Raw genomic sequence first — 13,809 nt, forward strand, 5'->3', positions numbered from 1 at the left:
TTCAAGATGGCCGCAACTAGAAATGCCAACATAATAAAGTAAAAGCCGGACAATTACTCCAAAAATACTTTTTTTTCTCAAAATTTATATAAATAATTTTTATAAAAATAAAGGATATATTTGTTAAGCTCATAAACCTTATAAAATTACCAAATATATAATTGTTTTTGGCAAGATTTAAGAATAAAAATTTTAAACTTAAATTAATTGACGTAAAGTTTGTTGTGTTTACTGTCATTATGTTGATTTGTTTACTTATTTGACAGAACGACGCTCATCAAAGTCAAACCACATAATTTAATTACATAATAACTATTTCATCAATTTAGAATTTTATGGTTAATTGGATTTTTTACACTTAAATAATGTAAGTCTTTTCTTAAAATGTAATACTAAAAATATATATTATTAATGTTATTAAATTAATAATTAGTAAAATGTATAGGTTATGTTATAAAATTATTTAAAAATTACTAATATTAAAATGTTGCTTTAGAAAATACAAACATTAATGTTTAACATATGTAAGTTTTAGCATTAAAAAATGCCATTAAATTTATATTTTTAGAGAATAATTTTTTGTTAATTTGTTTTGAAAAAAGTCTCAAGGGGATCGTTTAATTATTAAACAACAATATTTCTTTGTTTTTGTGTTTTCAATTTCAATCGATTTCTTTTTTTAAATTAAAGAAAGTAGTAAATGGCAATGAATTTAATCAACATAAATAATTTAATTTATTTCATAAAAGGAGTATAAGTAAGGGTCACAACTCTTCTCTCGAAATTCATGTTGCTAAATTACAAAAGAGAAGTCGCACTTTATTGGCTCAATTAGAAGAAAACTCTAGGAAAGTTGATCGAGAGTTCAAAAAATTGTGTTTTGAAACATTGTAAGTTAATTAGCAACCATGAGACTGAAAAACAATTTGAAAAAAAATCGGGAGCCCTTGAGAACTGTTTTTTTTTTTTTGGATTAATGTATTTTAAATAGTATTAAATTTGTGCAATTCTTCCTCCTTCTCTATTTTTGATTAATAAAATTTACATAATCATTAAAATGTCCTCATTTCAGACCAATAAAGAAAACTTGGAGCCAACAACCACAACAAGCTACAAGAATTTCCGAATTTTGGCAATTGAGAAACGATTCAAGTGGCGTTGGTGGTGCTTTGTGTGAGGATTATTATTCCCGAAATTCTCCTTGTGTTTCATCCTCTCTACCAAATATGACAATGCAAAGAAGACTTTTACTGTCATCTAAAAAAAGAGAGGAGGTACAATTTCGTAAATCAGTTACCGAATGTTACTGTAATCGTCAAACTCGTAAAATGCAATTAAGATCGAATAGAACCAAAATTAAGCCAACAACATGTAAGCACTGCAAAAGTCTTATTGATTTAAGACCAATGGCATGGGTTGAAAGTAACGATATTCAACCAACAGAACTATCAACTCCCATTAGTTGCGAGACAGTACGTAGAGTTTCTAAAATAAACTACTCTCCGCAATCTGAATTTCTTCAAAAAAAAATTTCATCCACACAAAATTTTTTTGATAAAAAATTACAACCATCTTCAAAATATGATTCTCATCTATTGTCAGCAGCTGGTGACACAGCTCAAAATTGTCCAAAGACAATTCACTCGATATGTAGAAATATTCAACCAGAAATTATAAATGAAATAAATAACGAATCCAATTTTCACGATTCAATAGAAATTTGTAAAAAATCAACTTGTCCAAAACAAAGTTGTTCATATACAAGTAAAGAATTTCAAATTAATTCTAAGAAACCATTAAGAGAAAAACTAGCGAAAAGAACAATATCATCAAAAAAAACTTTATCCACTTCAGAAAGTGTGCAATCGCAAAAAACAAAAAATAGTAATATCACTTCTAAAGGTCGTGCTCGATCCTCTCAATCAAGTAATAAGAGTCAGTATCATGAAAAATGTTACAATGACGCCAACTTTAGAGAATGTAATGTAATTCCTAAATATTCAAAACATACAAAGGATTTTCTAGGTAAAACTAATCAAGATAAAATAATAGATGATCCAATGGAAAATCCATTAACAAATTTATATAAATTTCGCGAACAAAATTATTTTGATACTCATGGTTCAACGCATACACTTTTATCATCAGGATCATCGGGTTCCTTAGAAAAATATATATTGAATGAAAGATTATTTCCACAACCGGTTGGTAAAGTTCATCGAGGGGATCTTGTAGTCACTATGCCATCGTGCATAACAAATGAAAATAAAATGATACACTATTTTCCTCGTTATATTGTCAGACAAGAAAAAAACCAGGCAACTAAGACCAAAAAGAAGCACACTTGTCCTTTAACTGGTCATCTTATTGATGTGAAAAATTTAAAAGTTCAAAATCCCTCAAATAGTTTGGCATTAAGATTCCAAAAAGGAGTATCTTGAATGAATTTATTCATCTTTGTGTACTATCCATTAAAGTAAATTGTTATCTAACAGTAGTAAATGAAAGTAATTTACATAATTTTCTGGCAATTTGAAGAAATATATATATACATATAATGAATATGTAGTAGTTGTAAATGTATAGTTATGTATGATAAATAATTTTTTAATTTTATTTAATTTTTATAAATGACCTTAGCAAAAGAAAAAATTTCACAAAATTAGATAAATAGAATAGGATAAGAGAGGCTCCTTTTAAAAGATTTTAAAATTGTTAAAAAATAGTTCAATATTCCTTCTAATAAAGAATTCTAGTCAAATAATAAATTATTAAAGGGCAAATTCATCGTAATTCATAAAAAGTCCTTATCGACTAATTTTTAAAAATTTTACAGGAACGATTTTATATATATTTTCAGGATGCAAAATTAAAATAATTTTATTTAAATTTTTATTAATTCTTGTAAAATATGAAATTAGTAGAGAAGATCCAAAAATTTACGTTTTCTTTAGTAAATAGAAAATATAAAAAAAAACTAAATTGAATTAGCTGTAAAAGTATAAATAAAATTATTGGTATTTGTTCATAATGAATAAATTTATTATGAATAAATATTTCAAGAATTCAAAAATGTAAAGTAATAGATAAAATATTTCGCTATCAATTAAAAAAAAGTTATATTTTTAAATGAATTATTAAAAAACCACAATATATGAACCTTGAAAACATTTTGTCTATTACATATTTCACATTTTTAAATTCTTGAATAATTTAAAAATAATAATTTTTGTCATTTTTTGAGAAAAACAAAATTTTTTTTCTAATTTAAAAGCTTATTTTGTAAAATTTTATATACGCAATTATACATATTTATATATTGAGGAAAAATAAAGTCAAATATTTCTAATAATCAAAAAAAAGTCTACTTTTTTTACATAGCACATTTTTTTTACTTCTATAATATATAGAATAGAAAACTGTTTAGAAAATAAAAAAATTGTTCCATTTCCGAAAGATTGAAAAATAAATATTGAAAAAAAACTAACTGAACTCAATAATGTTCCAAAGATGTTTTCCTTGAAAAGTTGACTCAAACTTGAAAGGTCAATATTTCAGATGATGTTTTTAAATTAGCAACGTAGTGTAAAATACTAAAATTTGAAGATGCAGTCAAAACTTTTTATTGCTTATTTAAAATTGCAATAGATTGCCTGATTGTGTGTCAAATAGAATTTCTTTTTTTTTCCACATTACATTTATATGATATAAACATTTCTAATAGAATAAAATTTGTTTTTTTGTACATTCTTATTGTGTCACAAAAAGAGGGATAGCAACATGAATAAAGGTTATTTACACGTCTATTTGTCATGAATGGAAAATCTCCTTCAGGCAATGTTTTTTTTTCTAAAGCACAATTAAATTATATATTCTTTCGACATTCGGAATTTAAAAATATATATTTTTCTAAAGGTGTAAATTTTTTTCCAAATTTCACATCATCAACAAGTGTTGACATTTGTGACTGCTAAGAAATGAGTTGAAATGAGTTTTAAATTATCATAAAATAACTATACTTTATCATTCAACTTATAATACGTCAAAAGATTTTAATTTAATGTTAAATCATTCAAAACATAAAAGTATTAATCGATATTAACGGTTTTACTACTGGATATTATTAAATGCATTTGTTAGATTATTAAAATATGCTCAGATATTTTTAAACAATTATTTAAGTTTCACTAACTTGTAACTAACATAAATTATTATTATTTTTTTTTTTGATATCAAAGAACAAAGTTCTCAGGAATCAAGAAATTTATTAAACTTGAATTTATGTGTTGTTTTTTTTTTTGCTCTAATTTTTCTTGTTTTCTGCATACATACTAAGCGCTTTTATTGCCGGATATTGAGAACATAAGATTTCTTGATCAATTAAGTAGTAATCAATGTTTTATATAGAAACTGGATTTTAAATGATCTTTACTCCTTTGAAATATTTAAAATAATTAACATAAAAATTGCTTTATCTTATAATAATTCTGTAAAAGTTTTATTGCTTTACTATATAGTTTTTTTTTATAAATAAAGTAATTATTATTAACAAATAAATATAATTTTTTGTTTCCTTTTATGTATTTTGATTAGATTCTATACATACATATAAATACAGCTTTGATAAAGTATAATAAGGTTTTATAAACATAATTAAAAATCCTCTCGACTTTTTTTTTCAAGATTCTAGGTTTTTCCAACCTTGAACTATGCGCTTATATTCAAGCGTACTTATATGAAAATTTCTTATTTATTTGAATTTAGAGTTTATTAAAATTCTGGGACAAGAGTCTTCTGAAAAAAACTGACGAGACTTGATATGGAAAGCAAGTCAACTAAACAAACATAAAAACATAATAAATTTTTTCGTTGTTCATTTTTTTGTGTATATATTAAACTTTATGAAAGCTAAAATACGTGAAGGAACTTTAAATTTATAAAAAATGAAATGAATTACGATTATTTGAAATATTTTACTACTATATAGTTAACAAAACCGTTGTAAAATAAATTTAATTTTTATTTATTTCAAATTTTTAAATTAAATAATTTATATATGCTTTCGTTACGCGTAATTAGTAAATAATTTGTAATAATTGATGACAAGTGTCATTGAGTCATAAAATATATAGAAAAGCACCGATGGCTCATAGCAGTTTAATAAATCGTCCGTTATTAAAAGGAAAAATAAAAAATTAAATGCTTGCACATAACTAAAAAAAATATTCAAATCAAAAGCATTTCCGATAAAACGCAAAATCATTTTTATTTGTTTTATTTAAAACTTGATTTTCAAAATGTATTGAAGTTAATTTCACTATATAAAATACTTCATTATTTCACAATTTTGACCTTTGCTATAGAATAAAGCAATAACTCTTTTTATAATATTTTTTGCATTATTTGCGTATATAATGTGATAATTTATACACATTAATTCAAATCAGTCTTATAAAAAATAACAACAATAGAAACCCATTGAGTTTGCTCTTCAGGTTTTATTTCTAATTTAATAAAAAAAAACTTTTATAATAACAAAAAGATTGAAATCCCTATGACATCAGTGAAACTATTCTAAATAAGTAAATATTTATATTGTATACAATTTTAAAAATTTTTCTATCAAATTATTTTTAAAAATAAAATACCATGAAACATTTTTGTTTTGAATTATTTCCTCATGTTGAAATGATTTTTTAAAAAATGAAAAATGAAAATAGGAATATTAAATATTCGGGTTTAATAAGAATTTAGATAAAAGAAAAAAAATTTAACTGTCCAAAGGAATGAGAATTTTCCATAACATGAATCACATATGAGATGTAAATAAAAAGGAACCATTGCTTGATTTTTAATGAATTCGCATAGATATAGAAATATATGTTTTACCCTTAAGCGCATTTAAGAGGGGATATGCCTTCATATATATTATGGATAAGCGAGCAAAAGTATCAGTTGATTTTTAAACTTTGAATAACTTAGCGTATAACAAAAATTGTTAAATATTTACTAATATTATACATGATATGTAAGACTTTCTTTAAATATAATCAAATATGAATACATCTGTGGTCGGATTATTTTTAATCATTGTTGCATCGACAACAGCAGCAAATTTACGTAAGTAAATTTAAAATTTTTTTTCAAAATTTATAACAAAAAAAATTCTTTTACTTCCAAGTTTTTTTTGACAATTTTTTAACAATAATTTAATATTTTCTAAACAGTATACTTTCAAGTTTTCTCAAATTTATATTAATTTTTTTTATTTATAATTTTCTATAAGAGTGGATTTATATAAATTCACTTTTTTTTAAAAATGTATTGATAATTAAATTTAACGAGAATAATAGAAATATTTTAATTCTTTTTATTTAAAAAAAACAAACAAAAACATTACATACTCAAAAAAGAAATTGTAACTTTCAAAGTTAAATATTTTTTTTATCGTTTAGCTCAAACCTTCATTGTATGCAAAAAATCTGATCCAAATTGGAATGAATGCCTAGGAGACGCTGCAGTTGATGCAGTTCGGAAATTAGCAAAAGGTGAGATTAGAAAAATTTTTGAATTGTATTATAAAATTTAAATTTAAAAAAATTATTCTAGGTTTAAAAGAGTATAAGGTTTTACCACTGGATCCACTTAAAGTTAGTGGTATTTCAATCGGAGACGCAGGTGGATCTGTTTCAGTTAAACAAGATTATAAAAATGTTGAAGTTCACGGTCTAACTCGTGATTTAGAAAAACGAAGTTTCAAGTATGTATATCTACTTTAAAAAAAAGTATGTGATAATAAAATGAAATATATATTAGAATTAATATTCTAAATTTTAATATTTTAGATTTGACTGGGACAAACTTATACTTTCTATTGAAACTTATAATCCACAAGTTGATTTTGTAGGAAAGTACAAAGTTGATGGGAAAGTTTTATTATTACCAATAAGAGGTTCCGGTAATTCCAACATTACTATGTGTAAGTATAAAAAAAGTAAAATTTAAATTCACTTAATTTTGTAATTTTATGATATAAATATTAATTAGATTACTAACAAAATTAATTAAAAAATTATTGAAATTTCAGTGAATCTCATTACCAAATGTAATTTACAATTCGAAAAATACATGAAAAATGGAGATGAGTATGTAAAAATAAAAACTTTTAAAGTCAAGTTCATACCAGAAAAAGTTCATTTAATTTTTAAAAATCTTTTCGACGGAGATCCAGTTTTAGGTATAAACATTTATATTAAGCTTTCCAAATTTTTATATTAAATATAAAAATTATAATAATATTGGATATTAATTAAATTTTTTTTTCAGGTCCACCAATGGAAAAATTCCTTGATGAAAATTCAGATATACTATTTAAAGAACTTCAAGCACCATATGAAACTAGTTTTGGTTTAGTTTTCAAACAAATAGGAAATGAATTATTTAGTCGAATACCATTCAAAACTATATTTCCAGATTGAATGTTTTTAAAGCTGTAAAGCTGTTAATAATTAGTCAAAGATTTTTTTTTATATGTAAAATAATGCATACAACGAGAGTATAATGAACAAATCACGTGAGAAAATAAAATAATCATACATTTTACATGCATTCTGTTAATATTTATTTTAAAATTTCCTTTATTTTTCTAAACATTATCAATTATTATTTTTGGTATAATTATACGAAAAAAAATTGAGATAAATAAATAAATTATTACTTATTTCAAGTAAATATTTATTATTAATTAAAAATTAAGAAATTAAATTATTTAAATTAATTGTCTATAATTTATCAGTTCAATATAATATTATTATTGAGAAAAATAAAAATGTAGAAAAACATAAATTAATAAATATTGTTTATAATTATTAAATTTTTTAAAGTTGAAATAATTATTTAATTATTATTTTTAAAATACATTTTGTCAAAGAATAATTTTTTTTTAAAGATTTTTTATACAATGAAATTTAAAAAATGAAATTTGGCGCTCAATTTTTCGATTGGTGAACCTGATTTTGCCATTTTGTGTTAACTTCACGTTATAAAAATCATAACACGTCATTCTAAAGGCATTTTTGTTTGCAATTGTTTTGATCATTTTAATAGAGTTAATTGTTAATTGCTTTATTGGATTACATAAAAATATAAATTATTGTGTTATGCATTGTTGCAATTAATGGAAATTACTTTAAATTGTCCTAATTATAAGAAGACTTATTTGTTTTCAATAGAAACATAAGATAATCAGTTGTAATTATAACCTCAAAATTACTTCCTAAACATGCAAAACAACAAAAAGTATTTGTTCGATAGAATTGGAACTGTTACCGATATGAATGGATTTGATAAAGCAGAAATTGAATTTGATTTAAATAATAAATGTGAGAAAGCCTTATTAAAGAAGGAGAAATTTTATTATTATGGAAAACCGGTTCCAGAAGATGAACATCTTAGTGACTACATTATTCTAGGATCGAGGGTAAATTTATAAAAATTATTATTTATTTTGTAATTAATTAAGTAACAATAAATTAAGCTATTTTACCAAGTAACATCCCATTTCAATATCATAAAATTAATTTTCATTTATTTATGTTAAAATATGATCTTATTTATTAATCTTTTGCAGGTAATATTTTCTTGTCATGTATTAAATAATCAAGAAAGCAATGATGGACAACATATTTGGTATATTGTGATATGTCAGAACTACGAAGAAAAACCTAATCGACAATTAAATTTAAAAACAGGCCTTGTAAATATGTCGGGATGTGTCCGAGAAGTTCATAAAAGACATGGTGTACTTTATACGGATCACAATCCAGATAAGAATTCAATGATTTATTTTTTAGCCAGCAAATTTTACATTGAGGGCAAAAGATTTTCATCGTCCAGATCACTTAATGAAGTATTACAAATAAATGATATTGTATTTTTTGACGCAATTCCATGCATTCCAGAAGAAAACGAATTCCAATGCAACTGGTTTGCTATCCTTGTCTTTAAAGGCAAACATCCAGATATAAAGCCTAAGCAACAACAAAAATCATATATCTACGACTGTATTAGTCGAGTAAGTATAATTTAAATATTTCTTTTTATAATAGGGAAAAATTTTCAATTCAATTACTACTTAATTTAAAAAATAAAAATTATTTCCTTATCCAAATTGCTACCCAATTAAAAAAAAAACATGAGAATAATTGAAACTACAATTGTGTAAAAATTAATTAATATTTGAAATAATGATTTCTAGTTTACAAATGAGGCTCGAACTGTGTTTTTCTTTGGGACTGGGACTGTAATGAATATTTTCAACGAAGACTTGGGAATTATTCTTGGACAATTCAGACTTAATCAATTTCAAACAGTATTATTTCATCGAAAAAATGCATTCCTATTTAAAGTGTGCTTAGCTAACGTCGATTTAAATCAGATTTTTGTTGAGGGTGAGTGAAAAGTTTTTAAATTACTGATTTATCAGAGAGCTTGGTTAATAGTTTAAATCGGTTGGAAAAGTAAAATTCTACATCATCAGTGTTTTAAAGCCGTGATTCTTTCGGTTTAATTTTAAATACCGACCGAAGATACATTGGACTCTTAAAATTACGAAAAAAAAGTTTCTTTGTAATTAAAAAAATTGCAAATTTAATTATTTTCTTTACAGGTGACAGTGTCAATTTTATTGCTGTAGGAGCACCAAAGGGCTTTGTAACAGATTGGGTTGCTATTCAGGTCTCAGTTTTCAATAATACAGAAAAGGACAAAAAATTTTTGTGTTATCAAAAAAGAGTGGCTGCTAATGGTAACGAAGTCACTTCTTACAAATAAATGTAAACGCAATTAAGATGAAACTACTTTTTTACATAGATTTTATAAATGAAGTGATAATTATTAGATATTAAGCGTGAAGTATTCAATTGTTTACTTGACTTCCTTTACTAATGATATTTGAATATATTGAATATATTCATTTAAATGTGTGATATTTTCTAATGTTAAGAAGTATCGTTAAGAGTTATTGTTTCAAAGAGTGAGATTTAATAAGTCAATAACAATATATTAAATATATTAATTAGCATTAAAAATTATTCAATTAATTAATGTTAATTATATATTAAATATTCTATAAGATTAAAAAGCCTGTTCATTAAAGGAGTATTAAAATTTTTGATAACAATATAGTGTGATTTAAACGAAAGTACAAAATAATGAAACAATAATATATCTAGATTCAACTTGGATGTTGAATGTAAACACAATACGTTTAAGCCTAAATGTTCAATTATTTTCTTGAAAAAAAAAATATTGTAACTCAAAGTCTTCTTACAATTGTCATTGTACTACTATTGCTACTGATGTTCTTCTATTAACCAATGTTAAGACTTAAATAGACTTCATAAAATATATTTTCGTTAAAAAAAATGTAATATTTAATTCATTAAAAATAAAAAAAAGGAATTTCTTTTTTAAAAAATAAAAATGCTTTTATTTTTATAGTCCTTTTTGATTTTTAAAAACGATTTCATTTTAAATTATCAAAATGTGCAAATATCTTAGATATATAATCAGATATTTTGCAAACATTTCCACCCACTGTATATACGCATGAGATACAATTCAAAATAAACAAAAGTTACCCGCATTTGACCATTTTTCTGACACGGACAAGTGGTAAATTATTTTTCAAGTAGGAGGGACAAAAGCGAAAACTTTATAAATTCTTGCTAAAAAAAATTAAATTAGTCTCAAATGGTATACAAAAATTGCTACCAAGAAAATTTAAATGAAGAATATATTAAAATATGTAAATTCTTCATTAGTTAAATTGCAAAAAACGAATACTATTTAAAAGTCAGATAAGAATATAAATTACATTTTGCTTCTCTGATGAAGATTCGAAAATAAAATTCTGCTATAGAATGAAAAATAAGAAAGTGTAAAAAAAACTGACTCACCAATCTGGATGTACCTGTAGCTCTGGTTTTCGAAGTGGAACCTGAAAACATAAAATTGTTAATTTAATTCTGTTCAGTTTTTATCAAATGACAAAAAATAGAATTTTATTAATTTCAATTCATTACAAAGCATTTAATTTTTATATTTTATAAAAATATTAATTCTTTTCTTGATGAATTAAAAATTTTAATTCATTAAGTTTTAAAAAAATATTCTGTTATTATTATAATAATAATTTTATATATTGAAAATTTCACAAAATTGTCTAACGAAATTAATTTCTAATATAGGTATAAGTGTTGCAAGCGAATATTTTTGTGGGAAATCTAAATGATAGAAAATTTTACTTACATCCAGATTCTGATGAATTTTCCATTCAGCCAAATTTTTGATAATTTATGAGACTCTTAATAATCCAAATTTTGAACACAATTAGCACTATTGTAGAAAAATATATATAATTAACAGCTTATTAGCAAGGTTATTGACACTTTTTTCTAAATTTTTATTCTATCTTTTGAGGTTGTGTTTGTTTATTGAAAAGGCACTTTTTCCACAATTCTACACTTTTTATATGACACTGATTTTACATATAACCATAATTGAAGAAACACAAATAAATCTAAATATTCTAAACTGAATTTATATATTTAATAAACACACACGATAAACAACAAACAAAAAAATAAAACACTCACAAAGACAATTTTCCGTAAAGGTTAACGAACTGGAGAATTTTACAACGAATTGGCGGTTAAAATCTGAACAAATTTTTGCGCATGCGCCATGGTTTCACTTTGCAGGAAATTCAGAATGAGCATGCGCAAAAGCAGTTTAAAATTTTTATTTAATATTTCAATTTTAAGAAATATTGAAAAATATTTATATAAATATAAAGAGTTTTAATTAAAAAATAGAATCTAATGAACAAATTATTAAATAATATTATTATAAGTTAATTAAATTTTCAAGTGTTTTCTTTAATTGAAAATTTCTTTTTGAATTTAGCGCATGCGCATAACTCTGCAATAGGCGGAAGGTTCCGTGTTTTCAGTGCTGTGTACCCCTCCCTCCCACTTCATTACTTTTGCAACATTCGAAAAGTTTCTGTACATATTTGTGAATATATTTCCAAGATATTTTCCAAAAAATGTCGTGACATTGTTAATTTTTTATATTTATTGCAATAAAATATTATTGATTCTCATGTGATAATTAGTGGAAAGCAGTAGTAAGTCAAGGATGCACTCGAAGAAAGTCGTATATAATGGTTTGTATTATTTGGTTATAGAAATGGCTAATGGCTCACATATGTACCTGAATTAAAATATTTATAATCTATTTTTCTTTGTTCTAACAGGAATTGCAGTTCATGTTCTCATCAGTTCTGTTGGCTAATCCATTTGTCAGATATTGGCGGCTCTCTAAAATGGTAAGTGTTATTTTTTTTTTTATGAATATATCTGTTCACAATTTCCGTTAATAGAGGTTAGATAATTGAGCCGGTTTTTGCACATTAGCAGTGAATATATATTACTAAAATCAGGGTCGAAAGTTAAAAGCAATTTTAAATATATCTGATTCGTACTTAATTTTAAGGTTAGGTTTTATTAATTGTGCATGGAGCTGAAAATAAGTGTGATTTGTTTTATTATTGTGCATATGAATAAAAAATATATCGTCAGAGTTAGATTTGTTGAAAAAATAATCTTCAACACAAGTTGTTGTGCTTAAAGATTGTTATTATTATTATTTAGAGTCGACAATATAATAATTATTATTTCTTTCGGTGTTAGGCACAAATAGATTGCGAAAATGTTGACATGGGGAAAGATATTAGGAAAAAATATCGTAATGGAAATAATTCAGATCATCGTGGAAAATTAGAATAAATAAATAATATGTTCTACGACATTTTTGATGATCCGAAATGAATAAAAAAAAAAAAAAAACCAGAGATCCGGATAACTTCAAATGTTCAAAATGGTAAGTCGTATATAATATTTTTTTTTTTGCTATTTGATGAATATGTAAAAAAAAGTATGTAAATCTATAAAAAAAATTTAACATTTCTCTTTTTTTTTAAAACGTCTAATTTTTTGAAATTTTATTTAATTTTCAGTTTAATAAATTATAATTAATTTTTTATTATATAAATATATTGTAAAAATGTTAAATTAATTAAATACAAAATTTTTTTTAGGGAAAAATTATTATAATACCAATATTAAAAATTATATTTAAAAAGGTGGATTAGAATTTTATCTTTTCTACATTAGCAAATAATAGTTGAAAAGAAATTTGTGAATACCATTAAACGTTAATGACAATTTTTCCTATTTAATTGTATTTTTAATTTAATTTTGATTTTGATTAAAGTATTTATTCAAATCTTATAAATCTTTAACAAAAGCATAAGAAAATCAAATTTGTCTTTTAAAAAGTCAAATTTCTTTATTTTTAAATAAATTAAATTTACACTGGAAGTATATTTATATTTATAATTGAAAATCTAAACAGTATTTTTTTTGTAGGAAATTACGTACAATAAAAATAATATCAACAAGAAAAGGACGTCCCGAATAGAAGAATTCCGCACGTGTGAGAAAAAACATCACGGGAAAGACGACTACAAAACAAACCAATTATACCTGCATGGAAAATCTTGACGAACTTTCTTTGCGATTCCTGATAATCAGGAGAGTGACGACATAAGAAAACTTCAAATTGGTGAGTCATTTTTAATAATCTTTCTATTATTTTTTTTTTTACTAAGATGAATCATGGCAAATTATTTATACTAAAAAAAACTTGACATATATTTAAAATCTTCTTCGTATATTTGACCTC

General features: G+C 23.7%; 4 protein-coding genes and 1 long non-coding RNA gene across 6 annotated transcripts in view; 4 read left to right on the top strand and 1 right to left on the bottom strand.

Moving 5' to 3' along the window:
- Positions 1 to 11,654, bottom strand: part of LOC127290592 (RUN and FYVE domain-containing protein 2) — a 79,827-nt gene extending 68,173 nt beyond the window's left edge. The window contains exons 1-2 of the mRNA XM_051319281.1: positions 11,311 to 11,654; positions 10,959 to 10,999 (exon numbers count right to left, since the gene is read on the bottom strand). Of these exons, the coding sequence (XP_051175238.1) occupies positions 10,959 to 10,999; positions 11,311 to 11,335 (66 nt within the window). The 5' untranslated portion in view covers positions 11,336 to 11,654. The remainder of the gene's footprint in view (positions 1 to 10,958; positions 11,000 to 11,310) is intronic.
- On the top strand, positions 51 to 3,309 carry LOC127290597 (uncharacterized). Its single transcript, XM_051319291.1, has 2 exons — positions 51 to 367; positions 1,073 to 3,309. Exon 2 carries the CDS (start codon positions 1,227 to 1,229, stop codon positions 2,439 to 2,441), a length of 1,215 nt encoding a protein of 404 aa, XP_051175248.1. The 5' UTR covers positions 51 to 367; positions 1,073 to 1,226; the 3' UTR covers positions 2,442 to 3,309.
- On the top strand, positions 5,942 to 7,602 carry LOC127290604 (protein takeout-like). Its single transcript, XM_051319298.1, has 6 exons — positions 5,942 to 6,120; positions 6,456 to 6,548; positions 6,610 to 6,760; positions 6,846 to 6,979; positions 7,088 to 7,237; positions 7,327 to 7,602. Exons 1-6 carry the CDS (start codon positions 6,057 to 6,059, stop codon positions 7,476 to 7,478), a joined length of 744 nt encoding a protein of 247 aa, XP_051175255.1. The 5' UTR covers positions 5,942 to 6,056; the 3' UTR covers positions 7,479 to 7,602.
- LOC127290599 (uncharacterized) lies at positions 8,052 to 10,483 on the top strand. Its single transcript, XM_051319293.1, has 4 exons — positions 8,052 to 8,479; positions 8,630 to 9,073; positions 9,257 to 9,449; positions 9,668 to 10,483. The coding sequence occupies exons 1-4, from the start codon at positions 8,282 to 8,284 to the stop codon at positions 9,829 to 9,831; spliced, it is 999 nt and encodes a 332-aa protein (XP_051175250.1). The 5' UTR covers positions 8,052 to 8,281; the 3' UTR covers positions 9,832 to 10,483.
- Positions 11,655 to 12,062: 408 nt separating the features above from the next.
- LOC127290610 (uncharacterized) overlaps positions 12,063 to 13,809 on the top strand; it is an 87,472-nt gene continuing 85,725 nt past the window's right edge. For both annotated transcript variants that reach the window (XR_007844396.1, XR_007844397.1), the window contains exons 1-4: positions 12,063 to 12,229; positions 12,320 to 12,391; positions 12,756 to 12,945; positions 13,494 to 13,689. This is a non-coding gene — a long non-coding RNA (uncharacterized LOC127290610). The remainder of the gene's footprint in view (positions 12,230 to 12,319; positions 12,392 to 12,755; positions 12,946 to 13,493; positions 13,690 to 13,809) is intronic.

Source organism: Leptopilina boulardi, unplaced genomic scaffold (assembly GCF_019393585.1).
Source record: "Leptopilina boulardi isolate dan_hultmark-lab unplaced genomic scaffold, ZJU_Lbou_2.1 LbouV2_72, whole genome shotgun sequence".
NCBI classification, from domain to species: Eukaryota; Metazoa; Arthropoda; class Insecta; order Hymenoptera; family Figitidae; genus Leptopilina; species Leptopilina boulardi.

Coding starts and splice junctions, on each gene's coding strand:
- LOC127290597 (XM_051319291.1), top strand. CDS start 1,227: ATGACAATGCAAAGAAGACTTTTACTGTCATCTAAAAAAAGAGAGGAG.
- LOC127290604 (XM_051319298.1), top strand. CDS start 6,057: ATGAATACATCTGTGGTCGGATTATTTTTAATCATTGTTGCATCGACA. Junction 6,121..6,455: donor GACAACAGCAGCAAATTTAC/GTAAGTAAATTT, acceptor TTTATCGTTTAG/CTCAAACCTTCATTGTATGC. Junction 7,238..7,326: donor CGACGGAGATCCAGTTTTAG/GTATAAACATTT, acceptor TTTTTTTTTCAG/GTCCACCAATGGAAAAATTC.
- LOC127290599 (XM_051319293.1), top strand. CDS start 8,282: ATGCAAAACAACAAAAAGTATTTGTTCGATAGAATTGGAACTGTTACC. Junction 8,480..8,629: donor ACATTATTCTAGGATCGAGG/GTAAATTTATAA, acceptor AATCTTTTGCAG/GTAATATTTTCTTGTCATGT. Junction 9,450..9,667: donor AAATCAGATTTTTGTTGAGG/GTGAGTGAAAAG, acceptor TTTTCTTTACAG/GTGACAGTGTCAATTTTATT.